At 41.1% G+C, this 12,666-nt stretch overlaps 1 protein-coding gene across 1 annotated transcript in view; it reads left to right on the top strand.

Moving 5' to 3' along the window:
• zmym2 (zinc finger, MYM-type 2) overlaps positions 1–6,146 on the top strand; it is a 45,944-nt gene extending 39,798 nt beyond the window's left edge. The window contains exon 26 of the mRNA XM_042494227.1: positions 1,127–6,146. Within this exon, the coding sequence (XP_042350161.1) occupies positions 1,127–1,385 (259 nt within the window). The 3' untranslated portion in view covers positions 1,386–6,146. The remainder of the gene's footprint in view (positions 1–1,126) is intronic.
• The last annotated feature ends 6,520 nt before the right edge of the window (positions 6,147–12,666 follow it).

Below are 12,666 nucleotides of genomic sequence, written 5' to 3'. Positions count from 1 at the left end.
GTACAGACTGACAAAACAAAAATGAATTATAGTAATTTAATAATTTAAGACTAATGCAAGCAATACATTAAAAATAACGAAACTGAAATAAAAAGTCTAAAGGATGTAATGACAGTAGAGTGAAATCAAAATTAGATCAAGGAATTAGACAAAATAGAGTAAAAAGACAAAACAAAACTAAAAACGATACTTTTTTAAAAATAAATAAAAGCTTGACTAAAACTACATCAAACATATTAAAACGAAAACAGAACAAAAAGAAGACAAGTAAAAGTAGATTTTTAAAAAAAAAATAAAAGCTTAAAGTAGATAGATTAAAAAGGCAACAGAGCATAGACAAAATCCTTAAGAGGGATAAAAAGTATACATAATGAAACAAATATTTTACATGACTAAACATTTATGATAAAATTAGTAAAACATGTTAAAAAGTGCAAAAAAGCCTGAAAATCTCAATAGCTTAAAAACTTTTGTTAAACTTTTTTTTACATTTTTTCGTGATGACTTTTCTCTCTTGATTATCAAAGCATTATATTAATTGCTAATTAAAAATGTGACGCTTTCGAACATTAAATTAGACATCATGTGACGTCCATTATATCAGTTTGTATCTGCAGGAAGTTTGGGAAATGCATTTGCTCCATTTTGCATCCCTAAGTCGACGAGCGAGCTGGATTTGCGTGTTTCTCTGAGTCCTGTGATTATAACTCATTGCTGTTCACATCCTGAACCACAGTGTTGACCACTGAAAGATGAGGACGTAACGTGAAATATTCTCAGCTGTCAGCAGTTTATCCAGAACAAAAGATTCACCTCCCTCTGTCTCTCCCCCACCTCCCCTTTTTGCTCCCCTTCCTCCTATAATCATGTTTCCTCCCGTCTTCCTCTTTTGTTCGCATCCTTTCCATCCTCTGTCGTCTTTATCTTTTTCTTTAAAATTTTGTGCACTTTTCTCTGCCTTCATTATCTTTCACTGTCTTAAACTCCTCTTTTTTCCCCTCATCTCCTTTTTCTTCTCCTCATCTCCTTCCCGACTCTCTGTGCTCTTCTTCTCATCTGCTCACTTTACTTTTTTCATCCTTTTCTCTCCTCACTTTCCTTCTGTCCTCCTCTCTCCTCCCTCCAGTCCGGCGGTGTTGCGTGAGCGTCTAGACGTCTTCTACGTTCAGCCGGATCCGGCCTGCGGTCCTGACGACCCGCTGTGGTTCAGCTCCACGCCGCTGGAGCGACAGATCCTGGAGAGCCTCCTCACCAGAGTCCTCCTGGTCAGGGACGTTTACACAGACAAAGAACACCTGGGGGAAGATGAGGCGGAGGCGGAGGAGGAGGAGGAGGAGGAGGAGGAGGAGGAGGAGGATGGGGGTGAAGCAGCTGGGGGAGAGTAGCAGTCACATTGACTTTTTGTTAGCGGAGCCTGAACGGTTAGAGGAGGAGGAGGAGGAGGAGGAGGAGGAGGAGGAGGATAGATCGTAGTGTGTGCTCCTCTCCTGTCTTACCCTCCTCGCTGACTTGCTGTTTCCTCCTGGTGAGGAGCGTCCACAACTGAGAACTTGTAGAGGATGATGGAAGTGACGGTGAAGAGCAGCCCAAACTTTAGCTTCTCCTGATAGATTCACGAGGAGGAGGAGGAGGTGAAGCTAGAAGATGAAATTGTTCATTTTTCCTCCGGTCGTAAACCAGAAGAGGAGGACAGGCACCATTAAAGGAGGTGAAGAAGTCAGATAGAAGTGTTTTGCCATTATTATCATCATGTTTTGGTAGAGGAGGTGCTGCTGAAGGAGGAGCGTGTTCATAGAGCTCAGATAAGCAGTTTAACAATATCTAAACTTTTAACAACACAGAATCACGCTTAACAAACCAGGAGGCCACAAGGAGACAGGAGTTATTTTTTTCTACTCTCTAAACTTCACGTCCTCCTCGCCATCGCTCCGTGGTCGGAAGAGAAAATCAAGTGCTTTGGGAGTAAATTTAACAGAATAAATAGAGGGAGAAGGAAGAGAAAAAGGGGGAAAGTAGAACTGCTAAAGGAGAAGAAGAGAAGAACAGTGAAGGCTGATAATGTGAGAAAAAGCTGCCAGCCGGTTTGTTGAAATTCCATCTTTGTTGCAGTCGATAGTTCAGCCTGTAAAATAACAGAAACACAGCAGGTAACGTTTTTTTGCACTAAATTTAGCAGCTGATCATGCACCTGTAAGTACTTCTTTAGATTTCTATTTGAAAGGATCATTAAACACTAAATATTCTGCAGCAGTAAATTCTTGTTGCACTGACTGACTGACAGGTGGAAAGATTCAGGTTCGACCCATCAGTACGTACGTTTACACGCACAAAACAGTCAATATTCGTGCTGAGCTGTTTACACGGCGAATGAAAATTTACATCACACTAACACTCCTGTTTACGTGCAGCCGTGCACGCTCCGATTAATGCGACCTAACGTGCCGTTCATCACGTCAGAAAATGTAAAAGAACAGCCGTAGCCGCTTATCATTTAGCTTTTTTGCATCAAAGTAGGATTTTTCTCGGTTTCCTGCTGGTGGTGGAGCTGTTACTCTTTCAACCACCTTCTTGAAAAGGTTGGTGTTGTGTTATTTATGCATATCCAAAAACCTGTTGATATCCAGTGTTTCAAAATGTTCAGAAGTAGATATGTTTCTCCTTCGGACCAGAAATGTGGGCTTTTTGCAAACTAATTGCCAGTTGGTTTTTGCACAAAGTATCCATGACAACGCACAGCACCAACCTCAAAAAGACAACGGGGCGTGTGATGCAACTGCAGCGAAAACCCCAGATGAGACGCATATTCATATATCCAAAAAAATGCTGTTAAACCCAAATAATTGTGCCATATCCCACATGTCTTAATCAGAAAATGCAAAACTAAGAAAAAGGCCTAATTCAGGATAATTAAATGGAATATTCTGTTTACACTCGTATTCTAAATACTGTCACTCGGAATAATACGGGAATATTGTGTGCATGTAACCATAGTGATTTTTTTTCACTTCACTCATGAGGTTTGAAAGTGTTAAAAGCGTTTGAAGCAACAGTGTAATTTTCTGCAAATTTTCTCCACTTTTAAATCCTAAATTCACAAACCAAAGAAGATTTAGAGGTGGTGCACACCCGCACAGCTGTTAGTTTGTTAAACATAAGACAAGTAATTATTTTAGCCCGTTTCATCACCGTGTTTACTTCATTATCACAAACAACTGACAAACTGCAGCTTCGCTTTCAAACAGTGTTTAGTTTGTGATTTGTCTGATCAATATTTGAATGTGGAGGCTCACGAACACCTTCAAAAACGTGTGGACGGTTGCGTAGGAGGAAATTGTCTATAGATTATTTTTAAAAAAAAGATATTTCCAGCACTTATCTTATTACTTGCAGTAAAGGTTTTTTATTAATTAAACAACGTTTTTGTTGTCAGACCTTCATCCGTCACGGATAAACGTCTGATGACCGAAATGTTGTTTTGCAAGTAATAGATCAATGTGCAGGAATTCTCTCTTTTATCTCGGATCAATATTAATCAGACGTCCTTCTCGGGGGCCAATCAAAGGACGCGTTCAGTAGCACAGGGATGTTATGTGACTGCGCCTTATTTGGGGGATTATTGGTAGTTTACTCCTCTTCAAGTACAGAAGCTGAGAAAAGTCGTGCTTGCAAGTCTTTTTTTTTTTTTAAACACCATTGTTTCAAGATCAAGAAGCTCATTTTGTCTTCATAATGGGTTAATCTACACGGAGAAAACAAAAGGCAATTTTCTCGGTTTATCACGAGAAAATAACTTTTTTTCTCTCAGCCGTGATGATTATTAAAAACTCAAATGAGTGCGTGGTTCCTTTGATCGCGACTATCCTTACGCAGATCTTGATGCGGCGCTTTTAAACTTTCCTGTTCCGCAGTCGCACCGTAAACGTGACGCTGACGCAGAGCGACGTTGCGATATTTGGCCCTGAACAGGCAGCATTAAAGAGGCTAATGAGACTGAGACAGCAGTAAACTGACCTGCTTCAAACAGCTGAGAGCAGCAAACACAACCCGGTCAAATAAGCGACATCTCCTGTGTGGGTGTGAACTTATTTTGGCTCGAGTGTTTAGATAGTCAGCGATGTAAAAGCGATGCTCTGCGGTGCTGATGCTGTCACTAAGTCCATAATGGAGGAATTTAGCCTCATGGGGTCTCAGTTACATTTCTTGCTGCATGAAGATGGAATTTCCGACATTTAGCGCAACATAAAGCGTCTTCCTGTCAGTCGGGGTGGCGCTCTGGTTTGTGGTATCACACATTTCCATTATACTGGGCTGCTTTCATTCCTCCCCATCATCCCGCTCACTGCTCCTCCTCTGTCAGCGCCGCTCTCAGACCCGAGCGCACCGCCGAGGACCTGAGGAGTCAGGACTGATCCAGGACAGTGAAAGGACTTTTCAAACCTCGTGTTACCTCTCGTCACACAGACCCGACTCGCTCTGTGTGGTGCGGGTTAACGGCAACCTGCCGACATGCTGCGTTTCTTTATAGGACATTAGGGGAACCTCCATTCATGCGATGTAGCATTATGTGCGTACTAAACCCAGATTGGGTCGCTTTTGAAGTGTAAATATCTCTGAAACAAGGCGGTGATCGGAGTCGACACAGAGAGGGACACCCACTGACACCTTCAGCTTGAAACCACCCGCCTCCTGAGAAGCCTTTTTAAAAAGACTGATTATTTATTTATCTTTTTATTAGTTTGACCGTATCCTCTTTACGTTGGGATGGGATTTTTATGGGTGTCATTTCCTTCTTCACCCCTCACTCATCGAAAACCTGCTGCAGTCCCTCGCCTCTCTCTCGTCCATTTAAAAAGGGTTATTTCGTGCGGGAACTTGCAAAACATGAAGGACATGGATTATTCAGAGCGCAACAGACTATTTTTGAACATTTCCTTTCTGCTTTTGTCCCAGTGTTTGGACTTTCCTTCATTTCTTAGTCTCTTTCAACATCAGTTTAGTTTAAAAACTGAGCGCTCTTCTTCCAAACTGTTTTAGAGTGCTAGCACTGCGAGGCAAAAGCTTTTATTGTGACTTGGTTGGACATTTGAATTTTTTTTTTTTTTTCGTTATGAACTTCCACACTATCCATTGTTTATTTCTTTAAATATTTTTTTATTTATGTGGTTAAAGTCCCATTTTTTTTACTTTTCATTTTTTGAGTTTCGTTTGAATTTTTCTTTCTGAATGTGTCAATAAATTTGGAGAACGTGCCATCAACTTTAAAATCAAATGAAGACTATTTGAGGATTTTCTTTTTCTTCCTTGATCATTTATTAACTTTCATTTAAACACTCTAAAATAAAAAAAAGCTCAATTTTACACCCAAACAAAACACAACCAGTGCTAAAAATAACAGGAACACCCTTCAGGGACCAGATGCATAAAACTCTGTGGATTCATGACTGAAACTGTGTGAACGCACTAACGCAGAACTGTCTATATGCATCATTTTCATCCAGTTTATAAAGTGAGGACATTCCCACCGCACACTCGTCCTTCCTAATTACCAGTTGGCGTGTGGGGAAAAGGCGTATGCATGGGTTTTTTTGTGCACACACATCGTTTAAAAGCATCCGGCCCCCGATGTTGTTTGATCCACCTCTAACCCAACGTCTCAAATGTCTAAATCTGGTGAACACAGTCAGGGAAAACACTTCCATTTCATCCAAACATTAAGTGTTTCTCTTATTTCGTTCACTTGTTTGTGCGTTTAAAGCTTCAGTGTGACATTTTAGGAGCAAAGGTTTTGTGGATGTTTCTTTTTTTTTTTTTTTTTTTTGGACAGCGCCGGTCTGGATCTCTGACACCACATCAGTGCCACCAGGCCCCAGAAACCTTTAAACTTGACTTACGGAAGTTAACAAAACTGACCCCGGATCAGAAGACCCGTGTTAGTTAACCTGGCTGATTTTCCCTGCAGGACTCTGAGGCAGAGACCAAACCCGCCACATGGTTTGGACCTACAGTAGACGCTGTGGCTGGCTGTAACGCCTAATGTGAATGTGCCTATCTGTATATACTGAAAGTGAGTGATTGTGAGTCTGATGCTATGTGTGTGGGCTGATCTGCTGATACGGTCGTGTTAAATAAATGATTTCATTTTCTAACCAGACTCCTAAATGATGCTGTGTTAATTTGACATGTAGTAAAAAAAAAAAAAAAAAAAAAAAACGTTGATGTTAAAGGGCCAGTTCACCAAATTATGACAAAACTACTGTAAAACTTCAGTTATTGAGCCCGGGCTGTTGTTTGCTTGAATCACTGAACTCAGCGGGCTTGTTTGAGACAGACGTCTATATGGGACGGACATTTAACTCCTTTCACACAAAACTGTTGCTCAGCAAAGATGGGAAGCACAATCAAATTATTTATTTAACCCTTTGAAACCTGGGCAAATTGGCTTTTTTTCATAAACAGTGGAGAAAAGTAATGAGCAACAAAGAAGAAAAATGATTTAAAAAAATTAGCAGAAAATTTGCCAGAAAAAATAATAAAACAAAACAAAACAGTAAAACAAACAAATAAAAGTGAGAAATTACCTATAAAAAAAGGCTAAAAAATATTTTTTAAAATTGTTTAGGCAGACAAAATGTTCCAATTAGCTTTGATTACTTGAAAACACTGAGGGGGTCAAAGTTCAAAGCACAAACGGCGTGCATCGACGGACAAGAGGCTCGTGACAGCGCGAGATGTAAACATTAATGGCGTTTGCTTGATTGAGCTGTAATGATGCGCTCAGTGATGCTAGGTGAGACAGCAGTAGATGCACTCATCCTTCTGCCATTGCTGTTGAGTTTTTAAAATGTCATTTTTTTGGCACTTTGAGCACCACAAACCGAGTGCCATATATTTCCATTATACTGGAGAGAAGGCAGAAATCTCTGCGGTGGATATCTCCAACACATTTGGCAACTCGCAATAAAACAAACTAGACTGATAAACAGCTTTTGCAGATCAGAGGAAAAATATGTTTTTGATTTTGGGAGAACTGTCCCTTTAATCACTCCTGACACAGGGCTCAGTAATAATGTGTCCTTCTTTATTTCTTTAATTCTTCCATACAATTCCACTTATTGAAGATTATTATTCACACGAAAGTGACACATTTCTTGCATTATTTTTTGTAATTTATTACCAGGTAGAGCTTAAATTAATAATTACAGTCAAGCAATGACCTTATTTTTAATGCTAATGTAAAAACATCAGATTTTAAGAATATTATCCCTCCAGCGTCCACGTTAAAGTTACGACAGTGTTAATTTTGGCACAACACGGGGGGCCTCTTCACCGTGTTATGACCTTCCTCGTTATCATGTCCCTTTTTTTATTTTTTTTAAACTAGGTGCCAGGCGGACATGACACTGAGGCAGGGAGTGTTATCTGGCAGATGACGGACAGCAGAGCAGGAGGAGGCGAGCCTGTCGACACCCCGGGGTCAGTGCAACAGCCAGGGAGTCACGAGACAGGAAGCTGTGTTGGAAAGGTTAGAGTTATCACTACTTTTACATAAAGGAGCTGCGACATTCAGAGCATATCTACAGCCCCTTTTTACACAGAGATTATGCAGCTGCAGCCTTTCATTTTTATGATTTTTACACAAAAAAAGGCTGCATCATGTTGCGAAAATGTGTGACTTTAGACAGCATGCCGGCATCACTGAAGCAAAAGAGGCGTGATGGGTGTGGCGCACAATTTCCAACACATTCATTTATTAAAATATCAGCTGCCAAAAAATACATTTTCTAGGGCTATTGAAACATATATACCGTGCTGTTTTTTGTTGCGCCACGCTCTCTGAGCGGCGAGCGTACTGTAGTCACAGGCGGAGCAGCAGAACGCCAGGTGCAGTGAAACTGAAGCTTACCCGCTTATTGTGCTGCATCTAAAAGTTTACATTCACTCACTCTGCTGCTCTTCTCATCCATCGATCTGATCAATTCTGATCAGCTGATCACACAGAACAATAATTTAATCCCAGTCAAATGGTAGTTGATCTTGGTCCTTTTCTTAGAGTCATGCACTAACAGTTACTCGCTGCTTTCTAAATCCACCGTTGAGTCGCACGCATAACATGTCGTCCAAACCGTCCCACCTATAATCCAGTCCAGCCCTGTTACTACCTCAATTGTCGGTTCAAAGACGAGACTGTGGACTGTATATAAAGATGGACAATGCGTCCCCACCTCCCTGCACTATGCAAAAGTAAAGCTAAAATATCAAGGGTATGGCTGCTGCCATCTTGTGCTGGTAACGTCTTTTGGAGTCAGAGTCCCGCCCAAACACCTGTCCGACCAATCAGGAGCAGCGCCACTGAACGCGAGGACATGGATTGACACACACAGCTGTCAATCATGGTGTCAAATACCCTTTTTGTAGCTCAAAAAACGAATTAAAATCTAACATTTTGGAGTGAGTCCAAAAAAACTGTGTGTATGCTAATGAAGGGTCAGTATTTTTAGTTTTTGGACAACAGTGAAGCTCTGTGGTGCAGAGGAGTGCTTAAACTTATTGATAAATTAATTGTTAGATTAGTTGACGACGAGAAATATACAAAATATGAAGTCTGACATTTGACAGACACAACAAGAGACGAGGCAGCGTCTGTCTTTGTGTCTGAGTGAAACAGAGCACTGTCCTGTGTCGCCCAACGGGGGGCGCTCCGCCCTCGCTGTGAACCCCCTCCCCGGTGGGACTGGGCGAGTGTCCCTGATCTCCTGCTTTATCAGCCATCATCACTACCAGACGTGTTGTTAAACTATAACCCCCATCATGAGCCGCTGGACGAGCCGCTGCTTTGTTGAGCTTCCGTGTCAGGACCCACGTCTGACAAGAGGTTCGTCTGCAGCCGGGCGGACGTCAGCCGGCCTCCCCTCTCCTCCCATGAGCCTGTGCACACCCCACCTCCTCCTCCTCCTCCTCCTCCCCAGCCTCGCCCTCGCACCAAAGCAATGCACCAAAACTCAAACCTTTTGGCTTTAAGGAAAAACATTCCCTCCATTTCACCTCACTTTTTTTTTTTTTTGGTGGAGGTGCACGAGTGGACGTACAAAACAAGGTGACAAAACCCCAATTTTTTGAAGAGGCAAGCTTTTTTCTTTCTGTGCTATCGGTCAGAGTTGGCCAGACTCCAGTAACTTGTCCCATTGATCTAAAGCTAAAACGGCCCTGTGCGCCCACACAGCCAGGCTGCGAGGGAGCGGGGTGGGTGTAAAAACATTTTTTCACCCTCGTGGGGTTTTTTTTGTTTGGGCTCAATCCCCAGCTCTTTCAGGGGGCATAAAGAAAGCGCTGTGGTCAGCAGGGTCATGTGGGCGAGGCTCGGGGGGTAGACTATAGGTGGCGATTAGGGCCTCTAATGTGCAATGAATCCTCTTCGAATCACATGATATGAACTAATGTCGCCATTTAATGATAAAACAACAGCGACTGGGAGGGAAGAGCCAGCGTGTGTGTGGATGTGTGTGGATGTGTGTGTGTCGGTGCAGTGTACAGCTGCACAGAGGACAAGAGGGCAGGAATGGATGACAACTGCATTTCTCAGGTTGTGTGCCTCAACATGCGGTGGAGGACCAGCTGAAGGACGGGAAGAGTTTAGCAGGGACAGCTGGGATGTGGGTTAAAACGAAACATAAATATTTTCTGTCCTTCATCCTCTTTGATACTTTTGTTTCTGCAGAATGAAGCAAAAGTGTCCTGATTCTTGGATGTTGCAAAAGTTTTGGCATCTTCCAAACTGAGGATGATAATATGTGGATTTATTTTATGGACAACAAATGTCCAACCCCCTACACACACACACACACACGCACACACACACACACACACACACACACACACACACACACACACAGACACACAGAACAGTGTAACCTTGGCCCTGACTGGTGGTGAGGGAGAGTGGGGGGCTTGGATTAAGTTAAATTTAGGATGGCCTGACCCTATTTGGTGAACCACAGTGAAGCTGAGTGCAGCACAGAGTCACTAAACTCAACTTTTTCCAAAATGCCCACCAGCTGACACACACACACACACACACACACACACACACACACACACACACACACACACAAAACCATTCCCCTTTAAAGCCAGGATCACATTCCCCTATCTCAAATCTTTGAAATTGCCATTTCTCCTCAAAACCAGCAATGTAGCAGCCCTCACAGGCTTGTTGACGATGTGATGTTGTGACCTTTGACCCTTTAAAAACACAGGGGTGTTGCAGAATATTTCAAGAGAAAACATCCAGTGGATGTTTTATTGCAATTTTATTGGTACCAAACAGAAAGATGACATGCTGCTTGTTGGGATATGGAAAACAATGCAATGCATGATGGTCAAGCTTAAACCTTTGAAACCTGGATCGCAAATTGTCTTTCTTTATTTTAACATGATAAAAAGGCAATGAGCATCTTGGCAAAAAAATACTTAATTGTCCCTGCAGGGAAATCTGTCTTGGACTCAGGTATTTAGTTTTCCTTCAAACATTAATTCTCTTTCAGATCAAATTTTCTCATTGACTGTGATCCCTGCTGAGTCAGTGTGCAGGCATGATTTACTCTTCAGTCCTCCTTCGTCTCTCATTTGGTAAGTAACCTCTTTAAATGTGCACGTGGCACCGATTCATATCAATGACAAATTAAAGGGGAACAACGGCCGTTTTGTTATTGTTTATTTATAGTTATTTTCCTTTTAATTGATTTATAAACCCTTCGGACTGAGCTCATATGTGCTGTCATGTTCACAGACAGAGTGGATACCTTAGACAAGAGGAAATTTTGGGTCCTTTTAGAATCTGGAGGTTAGGGGTTTTTTATTTATTTATTATTTTTTTTTTGCTTACATAACTTTTTTTGAACTCTTGTTTCTTCTGTATTTACAGTACATTGTATGTTTTCTTTTTGTAAAAAACAAACAAACCAAAAAATTGAACACATTTATTAACATTTCTTGGTGCAAGCTGTCTTCCTGAACATTTTGGACAAAATTTAAAAAGTGACAAGACTTGTCTAAAGCCTCTCCAGTGTGTAAATGAGGAGTTTGTCAGTCCTAAATCATTAGAGTAGACCTTTATTTTGCGCTGTGCCTCATTTTGCCTCTTTAAAGTTGATTGGAGGTCATGTTATTTGAGTACCTTTTATGGAATCGTGATGCATGTAGTCTGGTGCATGCAGGTGAAGTCAGCCAGGTGCATTGTGGGCATTGTGTCCATACCTTTAGCTCACCTGTAGGTGTCCCTGCAGAGCTGACGTCCCCTCATGATTCTCTCCCGTGCAGCCCCGACCCCCCCCCATGGACAGACAGTCAAAACAAGCTGCCCCCCACATGACCGCACACTGTACAACTGCTGCAACATTACATCATTTATCAATCACATACTGCACTTAAGTCCTATAAGTAATTTCTTCACAATGTATCAACGTTTTTTTTTGGTGTTGTTGTTGTTTTGTTTTTTTTTTTAACTTTTTTTTAAAACTTTGGGGTATATTTTGATGAAGTCATGGTCAAACGAAAACCTCTCATACGGATTTTTGGTCCCGTGACACTCATTAATCTAGAATCAACATCAACAGACATTTGATGAATTATTTGATTAGCTGCTGAGATTTCTGAAGTTTTCAAATCATTCTCAGAGCAAGTTCTTTTAATTTCTTCCAAAACCAACTTAGCAACACATGGCCCAAAAATTTGAAAATGCATTTATTGTATATATATTGTTATTGTTAATATAAAATCTTTAAAAATAAAATTAATAATAATCCTCTCTTTTTTTAAAATTATTTTAAGTGATTTTCTTGTCCCCTTTTACAATTTTTTTTTACAATTTCTGGTACATTTCTTGCCAAGTTGGTCTTTGCCTTTTTTTCATGTTTTCCAAGTAATCAAAACCAATTTGCTCAGTTTTCAAAGGGACAAATACTTGTGAATGGTGTCTAAATGCAGCACAAGAAAACTGATGACAATCTAGGTTTTAAAGGGTTAAAAAATTGCGTTAAGCTGGTAGATATTTTGTTTTTGTGGATAAAAATTTCTAAGAAGGTTTGGTTTGTATTAACTCAGAAATCCTTGTAATGGCACTGGGCTCAAATCAAAAGGGAAAACCTCATTTTCTCTCTAAAGCTACAATGTCAACACATTATTTTCTCAAAAGTTTCCAATAACTCACCTCTTCAACCGGGTTTCAAACATTAATAACTAAAGTATACTATACTATTTCAAGAATTTTTGTAAAGGACTCTGCGGCGACGTGATCTGACCTTTAAAAAATGCCGACAGTCTGGCACCAAACTAGAGAAGTTTCTTTCAAACAAACCACATCTTTCCATGAGCCAGCGGTCAGGCCTCCCAGAAACAAAATTCATCACACTCCTGAAATACATAAAGAGGGCCTGAGGTATTTGTGCTGTGGGCTGAGTGTGAATTTGTTAGGTGATTAAAGGCTAAATATAGCCTCCTGTCTGCTCTGAGTTGTAGACGGGTGACTCAGTGAGCAGACCTTCTCCCTCTGCAGTAGCTGCTTTTCCACCACGGGGCCAAGTGGAGCCTCACAGGGGCCACAGGACTCCAAATGGTTAAAAACCACCACTGAAACCACTGTGATGACCTTGGAATTTAATGTTTTTACTT

The sequence above is a fragment of the Plectropomus leopardus genome, chromosome 10 (assembly GCF_008729295.1).
Source record: "Plectropomus leopardus isolate mb chromosome 10, YSFRI_Pleo_2.0, whole genome shotgun sequence".
Classification (NCBI taxonomy): Eukaryota; Metazoa; Chordata; class Actinopteri; order Perciformes; family Serranidae; genus Plectropomus; species Plectropomus leopardus.
This window is presented reverse-complemented; position numbering and strand designations above follow the sequence as displayed.